The sequence below is a fragment of the Haliotis cracherodii genome, unplaced genomic scaffold (genome assembly GCF_022045235.1).
Source record: "Haliotis cracherodii isolate W230 unplaced genomic scaffold, xgHalCrac1.p SCAF_6, whole genome shotgun sequence".
In the NCBI taxonomy this organism is placed as follows: domain Eukaryota; kingdom Metazoa; phylum Mollusca; class Gastropoda; order Lepetellida; family Haliotidae; genus Haliotis; species Haliotis cracherodii.
Window position 1 is genome coordinate 12,730,533 of NW_027266319.1, and position 16,303 is coordinate 12,746,835.

Consider the following 16,303-nt stretch of genomic DNA (forward strand, 5'->3'; position numbering starts at 1 on the left):
CTGCACTTAGAACTCAAATTACGCGTGACTGTAAAGTAATGAAATATTCAATATTTTTTAATCACATCTTATCAGAAAATTACCTGCACTGGCATCACAACTAAACTACTTCCCGGATTTTTCAGCGCGACCTAAGCTGGGCCCCGTCTCTAATATCACACTATAGCTTGTTGACGACACGCATAGGGAGCCAGCTTAGCGCGACCTTGTTTAAACTTAGCTGGGCTCCGTCTCTCATATCACAAAATATGCGCCAGAGCAGCATACCCAGGGAACCAGGCTGGTTATTTCTCTAAATATAGCGACGTCCTTTGCTCACGTGAGATGCTGTGCAACTAAGGAAGTGAATGGAAGCATGCCTTGAAAACAGATTAGGTCTAGTAGGTATCAGATATGATAGCGTTATCAAGTAAGGATAAGGTATATGGATTCATGAACAACTTCTTTATTACAATTAGGAGCAACGTTTCGGTGTAGGATCCAACACCGTTATTCCAAGGAAGTGATGTACTGAGTATGGTTGACAAGTATGTATATAGCTATACAGGTAGGCAAGTCTTTACGGTTCAGTTAGACTAGACGTAAGTGTTTAAGTGATCTCATTTTACCTTAGTTTGATTCCAACATGCCCATCTTGGTTGGAGCAATGTGTAATATTATTAACTGGAATGTTTCACCATGCTCACTCTATAAAGCATATTACAGTATTCGACGTAATTAGAAATAAGGGGCTCTTATTAGAATATTATTTTGGTGAAAAAGAAACAGAGTTGAAAGATAAATTTCGTGGTTTATGCTGACAGCCTGAAATGTTTATATATGAGAGATATATTTTTCCAGAATTTAATTGCCCATAATTAAGGGTGCATATAACACAAGAGTGTGTATTATACATGAATAAATAAGTCTTGTGTACATTGATCAATTGAAAGGGGTGTAAATTGGGATTGTTCACAAGCCTATATATTAGCAAATATTGCCGTGGGCGCTTATTACGTTGAATACGGTATGTGACAGTTGTTACTGTACAAGGTCGAATTCATGAGACTGCCATGTTAGTATTAATATTGCAGACTATTACTTACTGTCTTTACAAATATTAGAATTTTTTTTTTTATAAATATATCAATGATGCCATTGATACATGTATTCTTTATCTGTTTTAGGTCAATATGGATGCTGACAGTCAAGATGTTCAGTGTGATGCTGAAGCATTTACTGATTCTCCAGGTCAAGACAGTAATCACATAATGCCAAACGACAGTGGACAAATGGTCAGTGAACATCCTCAGACTCCACCTCAAGGACCCATTATCATTCCATCAGCAGTAAGCCTGCAACCTGGACAGAGTATGCCATACAACATGGAAAACACAACCTTTGATGCACCCCAATCTCCCAGCCTCCCAAATAAATTTGAACACTTTGATGCAGCTCTGGTGTTTGCTGAAGGCGATTGTGAACTAGCTATGGAAATTCAGAAAAAAATGAACAGTTGTAAACTAGAAAACAACATGTTTCCTAAAGTGTGCTTGTACGATAATCCCAGTTTTCCTGCTTCAAAAATGTGCAAAGGTGAGAAAGTGTTGAATAGGTGCACTTTGATATTTGTTGTTCTGACTGAGAACACGCTTGATGACATGGATGTTCAAGCTCTGAGAGAGGAGGCATTTGGACTTACGAGACTAGCGCCCAAGGATGATTTAGACTCGGACAAGAGGTACAGCGTTAGACCTTTGCATACAAAATCAGAAAAAGACAGAAAGGGAGTGTACAAGACACCCTGTGGTCTGTCGTCAATTGAGTCTATTGACTGGTATAATTGTGACAAATCATTTTTTCCAAGTAAGATGAAAAAGCTTTTTGAACACTTTATCCCATATAGACTAAAGCGAGAAAAACAGGATAATGGTGAGAATACTTTTCAGACAGCACAGCTTCATGGTACACAAGATATTAACATGCATTCAATGCAAGGACATCTGAACATGCAGAGTGGACAAGCTATGTATCAAGCACCCATGAATGAAGCTCCAGGTACAGTTCAGGGCAATCCATCTAGTGGACCACCAGCAGGACGGGTGTCAGAAAATCACAGACAAGGCCCAGGACATGGAAACATCTCCGCTCAGGAAATACCCCCCAGCGGCCAGAGATGGACTCCACCTAGTGGCAACACACCCAGCCACCAAGATAATTTGCCAAACGCTGCCCAATCCCAGGGGTCATGGGACCAACAACACGGAATCAGCCCTGCCCTTAATGAATCCAGTAGACAGAGATTTGAGAATCAGACTACGTCTCACAATCCCATAAATCATCCTGGTGAATTGTCCAGCAGTACACATCAGGAATCACCACAGGCTAATGGACACGATTTGTCTATAGACTTGAATCAAATGAATGTATCTGTTGACAATGAATCAGTCAGTGGTGGAGAAAAGGATCATGAATCAGGTAGTACTGGCTCTGTAGCAGCTGCCCAGACATCCAGAGGCCCTCCTGGTGCTCTGACTGGATCAACAGGTCATGACACTGCTGATAATCATATCAGTGAAGTACATGATGATGAACTGCTTGTCAATGGCAGATCATCAGGTTCACACACTATTCCAACACAAGACCATTCTGTATTAAAAAAACCTCCCTCTGACATGAAAAATAGTAAACCATTTTCTGAAAAGTCATCTAAGCAGTCTGCTGCAGGCTCATCTTCCAATTCACCAGAACAGAAAATTAGAAATAACTCCTCTCAGCAAGGGAGTTCATTGAACTCAACTGAAGATGCCCATTCTTCAGAGGCATTTCAGTCTCTGCCTGAAGAAGACCTTGTGCAAGATTCAAAAAGTGAATCATTCAGCACTCAGGGGTAATCATCTAGGCATGCATTTGTTTGTTTGTTTGTTGTTTAACGCCGCACTCAGCAATATTCCAGCTATATGACGGTGGTCTGTAAATAATCGAGTCTGGACCAGACAATCCAATGACTGATATCATGAGTATCGTTCCACGCAATTGGTATACGATGACATGCAGCATCCAAGTCAGAGAGCCTGACCGACCACCCGATCCTTTTAGTCGCCTCTTACAGCAAGCATAGTTGCCTTTTAAGGCAAGCATGGGTTGCTGAAGACCTATTCCACCCCAGATCTTCACGGGTCCCAGGCATGGAAAGCCCGAATGATTGTTGTAATATCCAATTCAATTGTCCTGTCACAAGAGGCGACTCACGGAATCAGGTGGTCTGGCTCAGTGTTTTGGTTGATGCATATCATCGTATCCAAATTGTGTAGATCAATGGTCATGATGTCACTTGCTTATTTACTGTCTGTTGTATTTCATGAACTGATGCATTTGGTTTTCACCTGTTTTATACGAGTTGCAGTGCAATTGGTGAAATATTGTTGCCTTCCATATAAGACAGACATTCACTCACTTGCTCACTCATTCAATAAGGACGGTGAAAACGTCAGACCGTTCCAAGCTACATCCAAGGTTTTTCAATTTATGAAAAGAAATTATATGAACGGGAAATTAATCATTTTAACTGACAACTTTTCAGGATAAAGGATTGGTTATTTATTTGTTGGATACTGAAGATTTTGCGTTTGGCGACAGGTCACATTGGCCTATTACCATATTGATAAGATCTGTCTTACTTTGGTGATAATAGTGAGTGAGTTAGGTTTAACGCCGCTTTGAACAGTATTACAGTTACATCACAGCGTGTCAGCTTGATGTAGGAGGAAAGCCTGAGGTGAAGCAGGTTCACAGACCTTTACCATTTTGATGAAACCCATGAGCATGGGTATGGTGCTGACAAACCAAGAAACATAATCCGGGGTGAACTTGGAGGAACCCACAATCATAGGTTTGTGTCAAGCCCAAGGGATGCAACTCTGCACAACCAATTGCGATCACTCGTGGCCCGTGGTGATAATAAGATATTTTGTCTATTCATCATCACAAAGAGGGTCAAGATACAGTACAAGCATCTGGAGAGGGTCACTAAAAAGAATAACATTGAAGTCAACACATGAATTTGGATTGTTCCATCACCTAACAAGTAATCACAAAATGCACGGCCACGGTGGCCCAGTCATCTAAGGCGCTGCAATTCGCTGTGCAGAGTTGCGTCCCTTGGGCACCGTTTATGTTTCTAGGTTTGTCAGCACCATACCCGTGCTCATGGGTTTCACCGAAGCGGTAAACGTCTGAGACCTGCATCACTTTGGGCTTTCCTCCCACATTAAGCTGACACGCCGTGATATGACTGGAATACTGTTAAAAGCGGCGTTAAACCCAACTCACTCACTCACACAAAATGCGCACCTCCTTTCCCAAAAGCTGTATACATGCTTGAGAATGAAACAACATATTGATCCATATTAGTTCACATGACAATTGACAAGCGAATAATATTGTAGCAGAGCTCCACACAACTTTTTGAGCTATTGAGTTTTCACTCCAAGGTTTCTATTTTAATTGAGTTATTACACTTTTCATTGGGTAGCCAATATTTGTTCACTCATCTATTCATCACTCTATTGGGTTTTTCCCAAAATGAGTAAGCATTTTGAGATTTAAAAAAAATGAAATAATGTTTTAGATGTATATAAACAGTTCTAACTATAGGCTTGACTCGGAAAGTAAATAAGCTTGTAAATGTGTTTCGGAAATTAGCTCTGCATGCTGAAATTTTTTTATCGGGTATTTACGGGTGCGGTATTCAAACAATTGTGTTTTCCGTTTAATTCATGCGTTTCTGTAAGCAAGGTAATTGAAAGTAATTGGATTTTGAATAGTTTTGGGAGGTATTTTACGCAAATACGCAGCTTATCTGTAGCTCTGTTGTAGTAGATAATTAATTTACAAAGTCAATGTAGTTGACAAAATGTTTCTAAAAAGTCATGGAAAATGTGTACATCTTTTATTTGGATTTAACATGTGTTTATTTCTTTGCTTCTTAAGAGGCCAAGGTGAAAGGATTACAGACAATGAAGACGAGGATCCTTATGACAGCCTGACAAGTGCAGCCCCAAACCGAGAAGACCCACCTCCCCCTTATTCCTTGGTAGCAAACGCCGCTGGAGACTCACAGTCTGAGACAGTGAGCCTTGGTTATGCCAGTGGGTTGACCCTGGATGGGCTACGTTCCTCTAGTCCACCCAAGGGCTTGCCAAGCGACCCAATTCTAGACCAGACCGGACTTGATCTTGGGGCACATGGGGATAGTGGATTAGGTATGATCAACCTTTTGTAATTTACAAATTTCAATGTTCAGTTGGTTTACAAATTGTTGGACCAAAATTTCAAAGCAGATGGTTGGACCATGATTTATTGTGTGTGTGGCTTACCGATTTCATTGTGAATTGTGTATCGATGGGTTTTGACTTGAGCTAAAGATTTACAAATACCAATGCAGTTATGATTAAGTAATACATTTCACAACTTGAATAAGTTATCAATGATCAATTACCCCTTCAGTGATAAGTACTATGACTTTCTGAAAATTTACAAAACTACATATCCAACTTTTGCAGAGGCGTGTCAGTGACCATTGGAATTTAATGTCAGCTCAAAGAATATGGTCTGATTGGCAAAATCACATTAATTTTTAAAATGCACACTATGCATTTCTTCCTTATCCTCGACCCTGGTGTGGAAACGTTTCCAGCTTAAAATAACAGCTCACCCAAGCACATCTCAGCCATAACCATGTTTGTATGATAAAGATATGTGTCAGGTTTTGAGGAGTTAGAGAATAGGTCAGCGCCTTTTGTTGGTTTACAACTGTTGGGCCAAAAATTCAATGTAGATTGTTGGGCCATGATTCTTTTTAGAATTTGGGATCTTTGTTAAACATGGATTTTGACTTGAGCTATAGATTGTTTTACAAATCACAATTCAGTTTATATTTTTTGCTTGTTTGTATTTTCAATTATTATTTTTATATTCCATTTCAAAGTACATGTTAACAAAGATATATACCGTATTCGACATAATAAGCGCCCATAAAAACCACTTACAGTTCATATGTTTATAGACTGATATTAAGGGAGTTCAAAGGCAATAAAATAATTGAACCAACAACTCACTGATTGGAGTGGTCACTGATGCCTAGTTTGACACGAGTTGGTATAACTCTGGACCCCAGCAGTGATAACTCACCGGATGCCTATCGTGTAATCCCTATTCTTTGAATGACATTGTCATATACTTGTTACAACTGCTGCTCAATAAACCATATTTGTGTATATATTCAAGTTGGTATGTCCGTTATCCAAAGTGTGCAGTGAGGCCGTCTTATTGTTGATAGTCATTTTGGTGATTATAAATGTGAAGTTTTATTAATGCGAACAAAGACCACTCGCATTATTGCATTTAATTCACGCTCGTATATAAATTAAACAGCTTACAGTCCTTTGTACATTTGCAAAAGTATGCAAAAAACATCTTTCCCATTAATTGGATAATAAAATATACCATTGCAGTATTTTCTAAGAAATAAGTGAAGAGTGGGAGTTGTTTATTTCCTAAATGAGAGATCAACATTATGTACAGCCTCTTTATGGATGTTCATAAAATGTAAAAGCTTTAAAAATATGTACCAGTATTTAAATAATGATGACTCCCTGAAAACAATCCAACTTCAGCAATGTCTGACGAGTCCATTTTATGAAAAGGGGGTAAATCAAGTATTTCTCGGATATTCTCACAATTTTCCTGTAGATTTTCTGCACCTTTTCTCCCAATACCGATTGTCATGTCTCTTCCACTTTTTTTGTTTAGCCATTGCGGTTAGCAACATTGCCCAGCTACATCTATTGGAAACAAATCAATAAACATTTTCCTCCAAAAAATAACGTCATCTTATTTCAACGTCATCAAGTTGTGTGCACATGTTCGAATCTCTTGAAATGACGTCATGATAGAACAATGTTTTATTGTGAAATATACCATGCTTCGTTCTTCATTGTTCTTTGCGATTTTTTGTGTAACTATCTTTTCTAATATATTAATACTTGTGTCGCTCTTGATATTTTGTCATAAAAGATCCTGGACCCGTTTTTGGTATGAGGGAAATTCAGCTTGAATACAAAACATTGTTCATGCTTACATGACTTAAATTCAGTGATCAGTTTGGAATGACATTTTTCCAAACTTTAGGAATATCTGTTAACAGCATTTGAGTGTCGAAAATTGTGTCTATAACTCTATAACAGGCAGCTTGGGTTGTATACTGAGTGGTGTGGATATATGTGCAATATAAATAGCCTATTATTATTATTATTATTATTATTATTATTATTCTTATTATTCTATATCATCCTTATCAAACTCATGTTTTCTATAAAATATGCCCCATGAAGTCAAAACATCTCTCCAATAAGGATTGCCCATATCAGACAACAATCAACAATATTTGAACCAAGTGAGAATATGTGTCTTATGAGAAAGATGTTATTGCTACTTCAAGCTTCTTGTATTCTTTTTTGGGGACATAGTATTCACGACCGTCCGCCTGTCCGTCCGAAAAAAGTGTTGGCACAATATCTCAAGAGCCATGTGGTACATTTCATTCATATTTGGCACCAAGGTGTATATGTAGGATGTCCAGATGATAGTCAACATTGGTGACCTTGATGTCATTTTCAAGGTCATTACGAGAATTTCAAGATTTTGAATTTGTATTCATTGTTGGCGTGATATCTCAAGAACCAGTTGGTACATTTCTTTTATATATGGCACCTAGGATGTCCAGGTGCCCCGACTACTTGTTGATTTTGTATGTTTTGAATTGAAATTCTTTCTTATGAAGATATTCTATATTGTCCATCACATGAAATCACAACTTCCCATTTTAGATAAAAGCAATTAAATGTGTTGAAGCTCAGATTTTTGTGGATATCATGTAGAAATATTGTGCGACTCCTTTACTTAAGTTTAAGGAAATTATGTATGATATCGTTTTTTAGTGGCGGGGGACATTGTCACAATGCGGAAAATATTTGTTTAAATATCGTTTGAAGATGGACACTTTAAGAGCATTTGTAAATGATTTTATGTCAGTTATTCTAAGACCACCATCAGTGTAAGCTCAAATAATATTTAATGTATAAATGCTTTGGGTGGGTTAGAAAGTGCAGAGAAAATATGTACTAGACAGTAGAGTGGAGTAGAGACAGTCAAACTTTTTATGACTATTGTGTTAAATTTCTTTTACACCAATTGTCTCGTATACTGTTTGTATCATATAATTGTTTCCTTTTATTGATCATCCAGGTCTTTTACCTACTATTTCAAAGTCTCCTTTGTGCCAGTCCAGCTTTAAATCATTGCCTAATATTATATTACTTCCCAACATTGCACCTCTCCTTTAGTCTTATCCACATTTATTTAAGGCGAGACATTTTAAACAAATTGTTTAGTGTTGGCCATCTCCCCAAAGGCAAGGGAGTTAACTGAGTATAAAAGTCAAGTTTCCACCCTTGAACTAGGCTGGAACTTTGTGGCTCAATCGTTGCACCACCAGTAGCTATTACGAGTTTTGTCCCTTCTATGTCCATCCTATGGTTCAATCAGATGCAACCTCTTAAAACACTTGCATTTGCTTCACACAAAACAGTGGTGCCCAGTCAAGCTGATCTGATGATAATCAAGATCTTTATTGAAATAAAACAAGTCTTCCTTCGCACAGTGCATCAAATCACTTGAGCATGTTGAGCACTTTGATTAAAACATTAAAAGATTTAGAAAATATCTGTCGAAGCCCAGTTGACAGTACACATGCTCTGCAAATCCTGCCATCGACCAAAATCTGTACGGCAGTTGTCATGTTTATGAATTGGAAGTCGATATTTTTTTCGATGATTTTGTTTAGATTATGCTCAGACTTGTTAGTCCAGCCACAATATAACTCCATATAACTAGTTCAGTAATGGTGGAAATGGACTTTTATAGTCAGTCAGCAAGGTGTAGAGCATGTTGAAGCAATGTGTAGAGCATGTTGAAGCAATATGTAGAGCATGTTTAAGCAATGTAAAAAGCATGTTGAAGCAATATGTAGAGCATGTTGAAGCAATATGTAGAGCACGTGTAGAGCATGTTGAAGCAATATGTAGAGCGTGTTGAAGCAATGTGTAGAGCATGTCAATATGTAGAGCGTGTTGAAGCAATGTGTAGAGCGTGTTGAAGCAATATGTAGAGCATGTTGAAGCAATGTGTAAAGCATGTTGAAGCAATATGTAGAGCATGTTGAAGCAATGTGTAGAGCACGTGTAGAGCATGTTGAAGCAATATGTAGAGCGTGTTAAAGCAATGTGTAGAGCATGTTGAAGCAATGTGTAGAGTTGGTTGGTTTGTTTGTTGTTTCACCCCGCACTGAGCAATATTCTAGCTATATGACGGCGGTCTGTAAATAATCAAGTCTGGACCAGGCAGTCCAGTGATTAATATCATGAGCATCGATCCACGCAATTAGGATCGATGACATGTATCAACCAAGTCAGCAAGCCTGACCACCCGATCCCGTTAGTCGCCTTTTACGACAAGCATAGTCACCTTTTACAGCAAGAATGGGTTGCTGAAGACCTATTCTACCCCGGAATCTTCATGGGTCGGCAGCATTTAGGCTATTTTCAGATCCATATAGAAAAAGCTGAGTATTGTCAGCATATTGTCCTAAATTTTGTACATACACTGGTTCCTTTCGAATGGATCCCTGGACATACACACAACATTCATTAGCATATCCGTGCATGCACATTGCTGTATCAGTGCAATAATCTTGGACACGAAGTTAAACCCCATTTCACCTCACCTCAGTGGAAAATGATAGTTGATGCATTATTTAGCAAGGATTTCAGAGTACAGTACCTGCCAATCATGACTGATACATTTCTGAAATGAAAAACAATTTATAGTTATTCATGATCCTCTTGTATGCTTCAGGTTTGAGTGACAACTCCAGTCATTCCATGCCAGATCTTGGTTCTGCAAGGGATTTTCTGGAGATGGTACGGTCAGAATTATCAGATGGAAACAGTTCTCATACAATAAGTAGATTCATAGACATTCATGTTCAAGACTTTACCTGTGAGTAGTGTCTTGGTGTAGTTTCACAGATAGGTAGAAATCTATTATAAGGTTTACTAATGCTTTAACAATAAAGCGTCATTAATACTTCTCAGGTTTGCATACACTTTGTTCCTCCATCACCTGTGAATACATACGTCCAGTGTATTTTTAACCAAGAAATCAAATGATGGCCTGGTTCCGGAGAGGAGAAAGCCAGTGAGCATTTACATTGCATAGAGGGCATTATTACTTGTGCAACATGGGCTCAAGCATGCTCTACACACAGGTTCAGCATGTTCTATACATGTTGTACATGTCATTTCAGCATGTTCTACACGTTGATACAACATGCTCTACACATTGCTTCAACATGCTCTACACATTGCTTCAACATGCTCTACACATTCTCTTCATATTGCTTCAACATGCTCTACACATTGCTTCAACAGGCTCTACACACGCTCTACATATTGCTTTAACATGCTCTACACATTGCTTCAACACGCTCTACACATGCTCTACACATTGCTTCAACGTGCTCTACACATGCTCTACACATTGCTTCAACCCGCTCTACACATTGCTTCAACCTGCTCTACACATTGCTTCAACACGCTCTACACATGCTCTACACATTGCTTCAACACGCTCTACACATTGCTTCATCATGCTCTACACATTGCTTCAACACGCTGTACACATGCTTTACACATTGCTTCAACACGCTGTACACATGCTCTACACATTGCTTCAACATGCTCTACACATACTATACACATTGCTCTACATATTGCTTCAACATGCTCTACACATTGCTTCAACACGCTCTACACATTGCTTCAACACGCTCTACACATTGCTTCAACACGCTCTACACATTGCTTCAACATGCTCTACATATGCTCTACACATTGCTTCAACACTCTCTACACATGCTCTACACATTGCTTCAACACGCTCTACACATTGCTTCAACACACTCTACACATTGCTTCAACACACTCTACACATACTCTACACATTGCTTCAACACACTCTACACATGCTCTACACATTGCTTCAACTTGCTCTACACATGCTCTACACATTGCTTCAACACGCTCTACACATTGCTTCAACATGCTCTACACACGCTCTACACATTGCTTCAACACGCTCTACCTGCACTCTACACACGCTCTACACGTGCTCTACTCATTGATCTACACATTGCTTCAACACACTCTACACACGCTCTACACGCGCTCTACAATATCTAACAATTTACTTTCTGGTGTCAATATGTTGTCAACCAGATACAGAAAGGTAGTTTTAAGAACAGTTCTAATATTTTCTATTATCCAAGGAAGTTCTACATTCAGGTATGTTTTATTCATTTCAGGGAATAGGGGAGACAACTCTACCTGCAGCTTGTTGCAAGCAAAACCCTGATCCCTTACAGTTGACACCATCCATCTTCCAAAACCCAGACATGAGAAGGCAACAGGTTTACCTGGATGCCGCAAAGACATTGTCACAACGATGCGATTTTCTGAGTGAATCCATACGCATATCTGATGATTCAGAAATAGATTAGACACATATTCACATATAAACAGGATATTATGCTGCTGCTGCTGATGATGATTAAATGGGTACTGACTAGGGCTGGGATGAGTCCAACCTGGTTACCCACCCACCCCTATTACCCGACCCTACCCGGTACCCGCTGTAGGTCTCAAGAGATAGGTACAAAATGTCCGATTCGGAAACGTTTAACTGTACTCCTGTCAAAATGTATTTAGATACAGGTATAAAATGATCTGGTTATGCGTAAACTGAAGTTTTATCTTTATTCAAACATATAAAGTCAGAAGGAATGTGTACATAGTCGGAAAGAAATGTGAACATTCGTCACTTATAGTGTAACCATAGAGTTCTAGATAATGTTTGCCATTAAACAATATAAACAGATGACTAATCACGGGTCTGGGTAGTCCTGTGGGTGCCCGGGTCGTACTCAGTACTCACCCGACCCGGGTACCCGAGTTACCCATCCCAGCCCTAGTACTGACTCCTTAATTTAACAATTGGCTTTACTGTTCTGTTGTATCATAGTGCTTTGTTATCTGGTCGATTGTTAAAAATATGTACAACTTTATGGATAACAACTTCTGGTATATTGCATATAGCGATGTTTCAATGTAGATTCTTACACCTATATCAAGCTGGAGTGACAACAACCGAGTGATGAGAGGGATATGTGCATGGCAGGTGATAAGCAGCAGATTAACATTGAAAGTAACAGGTAATAGATAACAAGTAGCATACAGATGATTGGATGAAGCCAGATGTACAGTAAGAATAACAAATAGCACACAGGTAATGAAGCACAAGGATAATGAAGTCAGATGTACAGGAAGGACAAGGATAGCATACAGATGATTGGATGAAGCTAAATGTAGACAAAGATAACAAATAGCACAAGGATAATGAAGCCAGATGTACAGGAAGGACAAGGATAGCATACAGATGATTGAATGAAGCTAAATGTAGACAAAGATAACAAATAGCACAAGGATAATGAAGCCAGATGTACAGGAAGGACAAGGATAGCATACAGATGATTGAATGAAGCTAAATGTAGACAAAGATAACAAATAGCACAAGGATAATGAAGCCAGATGTACAGGAAGGACAAGGATAGCATACAGATGATTGAATGAAGCTAAATGTAGACAAAGATAACAAATAGCACATGGATAATGAGGTCAGATATACAGTAGGGATAAGGAGCTTGACACAACTGTTTAAACCTTTTCATCCTTATCCTTACTTGTGCTTCATTATCTGTGTGCAATAAACTTGAAGTTGTTACCCACAAAGTTCTATGTTTTCTTAATTACAGTGATATGTTGAGTTGAAAATAGAAAAATGCTCATGTTTACAGTGCTAAAACCAATTTTGTTTAAACCAATTTTCTCTTTACGTCTTAGTATTGGTGCATTTGTAGTATTAACTACTGGTAATACAGGATAAGTTGAACTAACACACAAAATATGTTTGAGGAAAGTAGGCGGTGCTCAGAATTTGGGCAAACATATTTGGTTTGTTACTTTTAGAGAGGGTGTACAAACGTTGTGCACGTGCATGTTGTGTTGCTCATAAGACTATTAAGAGGTTGGTGTGACAAGTCGATACCAGAATTCTCTATAAGTCGTTTGATAGAAGTTAGTTATAAACAAATAAACATGACAAAGTTAGGTAAGCATGGCCAAATCATACATTCTCAAGCTCGAGAATTGGCCTATAATGTCATAAATTACATGGAGAAAGAACGTACAAATACATCACACCATTGTCAAAAGCTGGCATTGCCTCTGGTCTGTATTTATCCAGGCTAAAGCTCACCGGAGCAGAAGGTATAGCATAGTTTTCATCAGCCCAAGAAATCGTCCAGTGATCAAAACCAAAGTTGATGATTTCAACCAGTCGCTGTTTGTATGTAATACAAAAACAACTGCCAACTCTAAACAGTATCTATGACATGATAAAAACTGATTTGAATTATGAGAGTTCTAGAGAAAGTTCTAGTTCGATCCAAATTGGCACAAGGACGATAGTGACATCCATACATAATACTAACTTATGACTTATTAAGGCTTGGGACTTAAGCCATGCGTTCACTCAGTACAGATAATCTGTAATTACTTGTAGCTTGTTGGTTATTCTTTTAGTATTTAATATGAATGGGAATACAACTATCAGTTCCTCTGACAGGTATTGGTAGCCTAAAAGCAAGGTGCATATTTCTATATATGTTCCGCTATTTGATTTACTCCTATTCTTGAAAAATTTCAATGAAAAAACATCAATTGTGTATTTTTAATGCTTCAAGCACTTGATCGAATACTGTGGTGTTGAAATAGAAATATGCATTCTACCATGATTTTGAGTATACTCAATTCTGATTGGTCAATTAGTGGTTGTAAATCACTATAACCTACTCTGATTGAAACAGCTGATTTGATGTCCAACTTACTGACTAAGATCATTTGAAATACACGTGTTTCATCCAGTTGTTTTTGTAAGAAGATTCTTGTCTAAATGATGCTGAATTTGTAACTTTGTTTTTTAATGCCGTACTAAGCAATATTCCAGCCATGTGATGGCGGTCTGGACCATACAATCCAGTGATTGACATCATGAGCATCGATCCACGCAATTGGGATCGATGACATGCGTCGACAAAGCCAGCGAACATGCCCCCCCAATCCCATTAGTCGCCCATTATGACAAGCATAGTTGCCTTTAAGGCAAGCATGGGTTGCTGAAGACCTATTCTATCCCAGATCTTCAAGGGTCGAATTTGTAACGTGTAATGAAACATATTTTGTGAATACTGTTATCTAAATATATTGGTTTGTGATGATGTTTTTATATTATTTTATTTTTTATGTTGTGTACGTATCCCATCCTGTTCATAAGATTCATTTTTTGGCATTGAAACCATTGGAATTGGATACGCATCTAAATGGTATTTGCTTGTGGTTATGCTTATCGTTTTTTGTGATCTTAATTTCTAGTTGACTTTCCAATTTATCACAGATTTGATTTTTGACATAGATGTTTTGTGTTAAGGTTGAGTGGTAATGTTGACTTCTCTTTGATGTTTTATGTAGGTGAACCATGTTAAAATGTAGAATAGCAGCAATAGGAAGTGGCTTTAGTCCTAAGTCTATGTCAGACTGCACATGAGTTAAGGTATGATAAGTACTAGTAGATTTTTGTGTGCCATTTTTAAGGGTTTTGCTATTTGTTATCATTATAAGGACTGGTGGACTAAAACTGTTAGTTTCTAGCGCTGAATAAGGTACAATTTGTATTCCATTTCTTTGGGAAATTTCTTATCCCCATTTTACGTACTCCGTGTTCAGTATACTCATGTATTTAAGGAAGTGTGTATTTATTTGAAAGGTTTCTTTGAATTTTCCATACAGAAGAAAGTGTCCCTTTTCATAAATAGGATCATGGATATCTATTTTGCTGTTATTGTTATACCGGTTTCCCTTGAAAGAATACATTCGCAATTTTCTTTCTCCTTTATGTTTCTACTGATCTGCAGCTGTTTTTTTGGTTTTTATGTCAACTATTCTTTTCGAAAACATTGACATTATTGATATATTATGGTTCTATTATGGTTCTGTTCGGATGAACAAAACCTTCCAAATGGCGTGCTGGTTTTCTTGGGGGAATTAGTCAGCAAAGAGCCGGAGTCACAGGAGACTAATCACAATTTTATTTACAAGAACAATTAACAATTAACAATTTACAATATCTTAGACTATAGCTGGGGGTGCCACAGAGAGTCGGTACAACCCTCTGGGCTGTGAGAGAGATCTTCTTGGTTAGAGTGACAAACCCCTTCTGCCTAACATTTTGCTTCAGTATGTATTTAACAAAAATTAGAATATAAAGGAATATGATTGGTTGATAAACGATGGGTTGTGCTCTATGCTAAATGAATGGCTAGACAGAGGTGAATACTTAATCCTGTTAATCCTGTTGGCACTTATCTTGTTGACATATTTACTGGGTGCTTGGAAAGAGATTATGGTATCACTATAGACGAGCTTGTATGGGGGCTAATCCTTAATGAGTCTAATTTGAAGTAATTGCTGAATGTTATTCTAATATAGGTGATGACAGATTTACTTAAATAAAATAGTTCAAGGCAATCTATAAGACTATGTAGACATATCTTTTGTCTGGGAGATGTGATCTTGATGCCTGAGGCTAGCATTTATCTAAAAGCTTCACTATGTTTACATAACTCTTGTCTTATTGAATAGTATGTCTAGGAGATGCGCTCCCATTACCTTAGGCTAGCATCTATCTAAAAGCTATAACTGAAACTACTGATATTTTATATATGCATTTTACCTGATGATAAGTATTACTTGCTAAACTATAATTATATGAATTGATGTATAAATATTACACCATGATAACTCATAAAAGCATGTGATGTGGATCTAATTATTATAGGAAAACTTAGTATAAATGTTACATCATGATAGATACTTGAAATATTTATATTAAACCTGTGCAACCATTTTGAAAAATTGTTAAATGCCCTGTGTAATATACAATTCTTTTATTTGGGGGCATTTGATGCCTCCATCTTTATTTTCACATGCAATTGAACTTTTTTTTATTTGATCTGGTTTGTTTCCCCAAATGA

The 16,303-nt window shown here is 37.9% G+C and overlaps 1 protein-coding gene across 2 annotated transcripts; it reads left to right on the forward strand.

The window, feature by feature from the left end:
• Positions 1-1,172: 1,172 nt before the first annotated feature.
• Positions 1,173-16,067, forward strand: LOC139445131 (dentin sialophosphoprotein-like). 2 transcript variants are annotated; one of them, XM_071226229.1, is made up of 4 exons: positions 1,173-2,869; positions 4,972-5,243; positions 9,955-10,019; positions 11,462-16,067. In XM_071226229.1, exons 1-4 carry the CDS (start codon positions 1,173-1,175, stop codon positions 11,654-11,656), a joined length of 2,229 nt encoding a protein of 742 aa, XP_071082330.1. In that variant the 3' UTR covers positions 11,657-16,067. The 2 variants fall into 2 exon arrangements, with proteins under 2 accessions (XP_071082330.1, XP_071082331.1); XM_071226230.1 differs by lacking the exon at positions 9,955-10,019 and having other exon boundaries at positions 11,462-11,599.
• The last annotated feature ends 236 nt before the right edge of the window (positions 16,068-16,303 follow it).

What these genes read in the sequence shown, in the direction of transcription:
- LOC139445131 (XM_071226229.1), top strand. Translation starts at nt 1,173, where the DNA reads ATGGATGCTGACAGTCAAGATGTTCAGTGTGATGCTGAAGCATTTACT. An exon ending in GAATCATTCAGCACTCAGGG is followed by an intron (nt 2,870 to 4,971) that starts GTAATCATCTAG and finishes TTGCTTCTTAAG; the next exon opens with AGGCCAAGGTGAAAGGATTA. An exon ending in CAAGGGATTTTCTGGAGATG is followed by an intron (nt 10,020 to 11,461) that starts GTACGGTCAGAA and finishes TATTCATTTCAG; the next exon opens with GGAATAGGGGAGACAACTCT.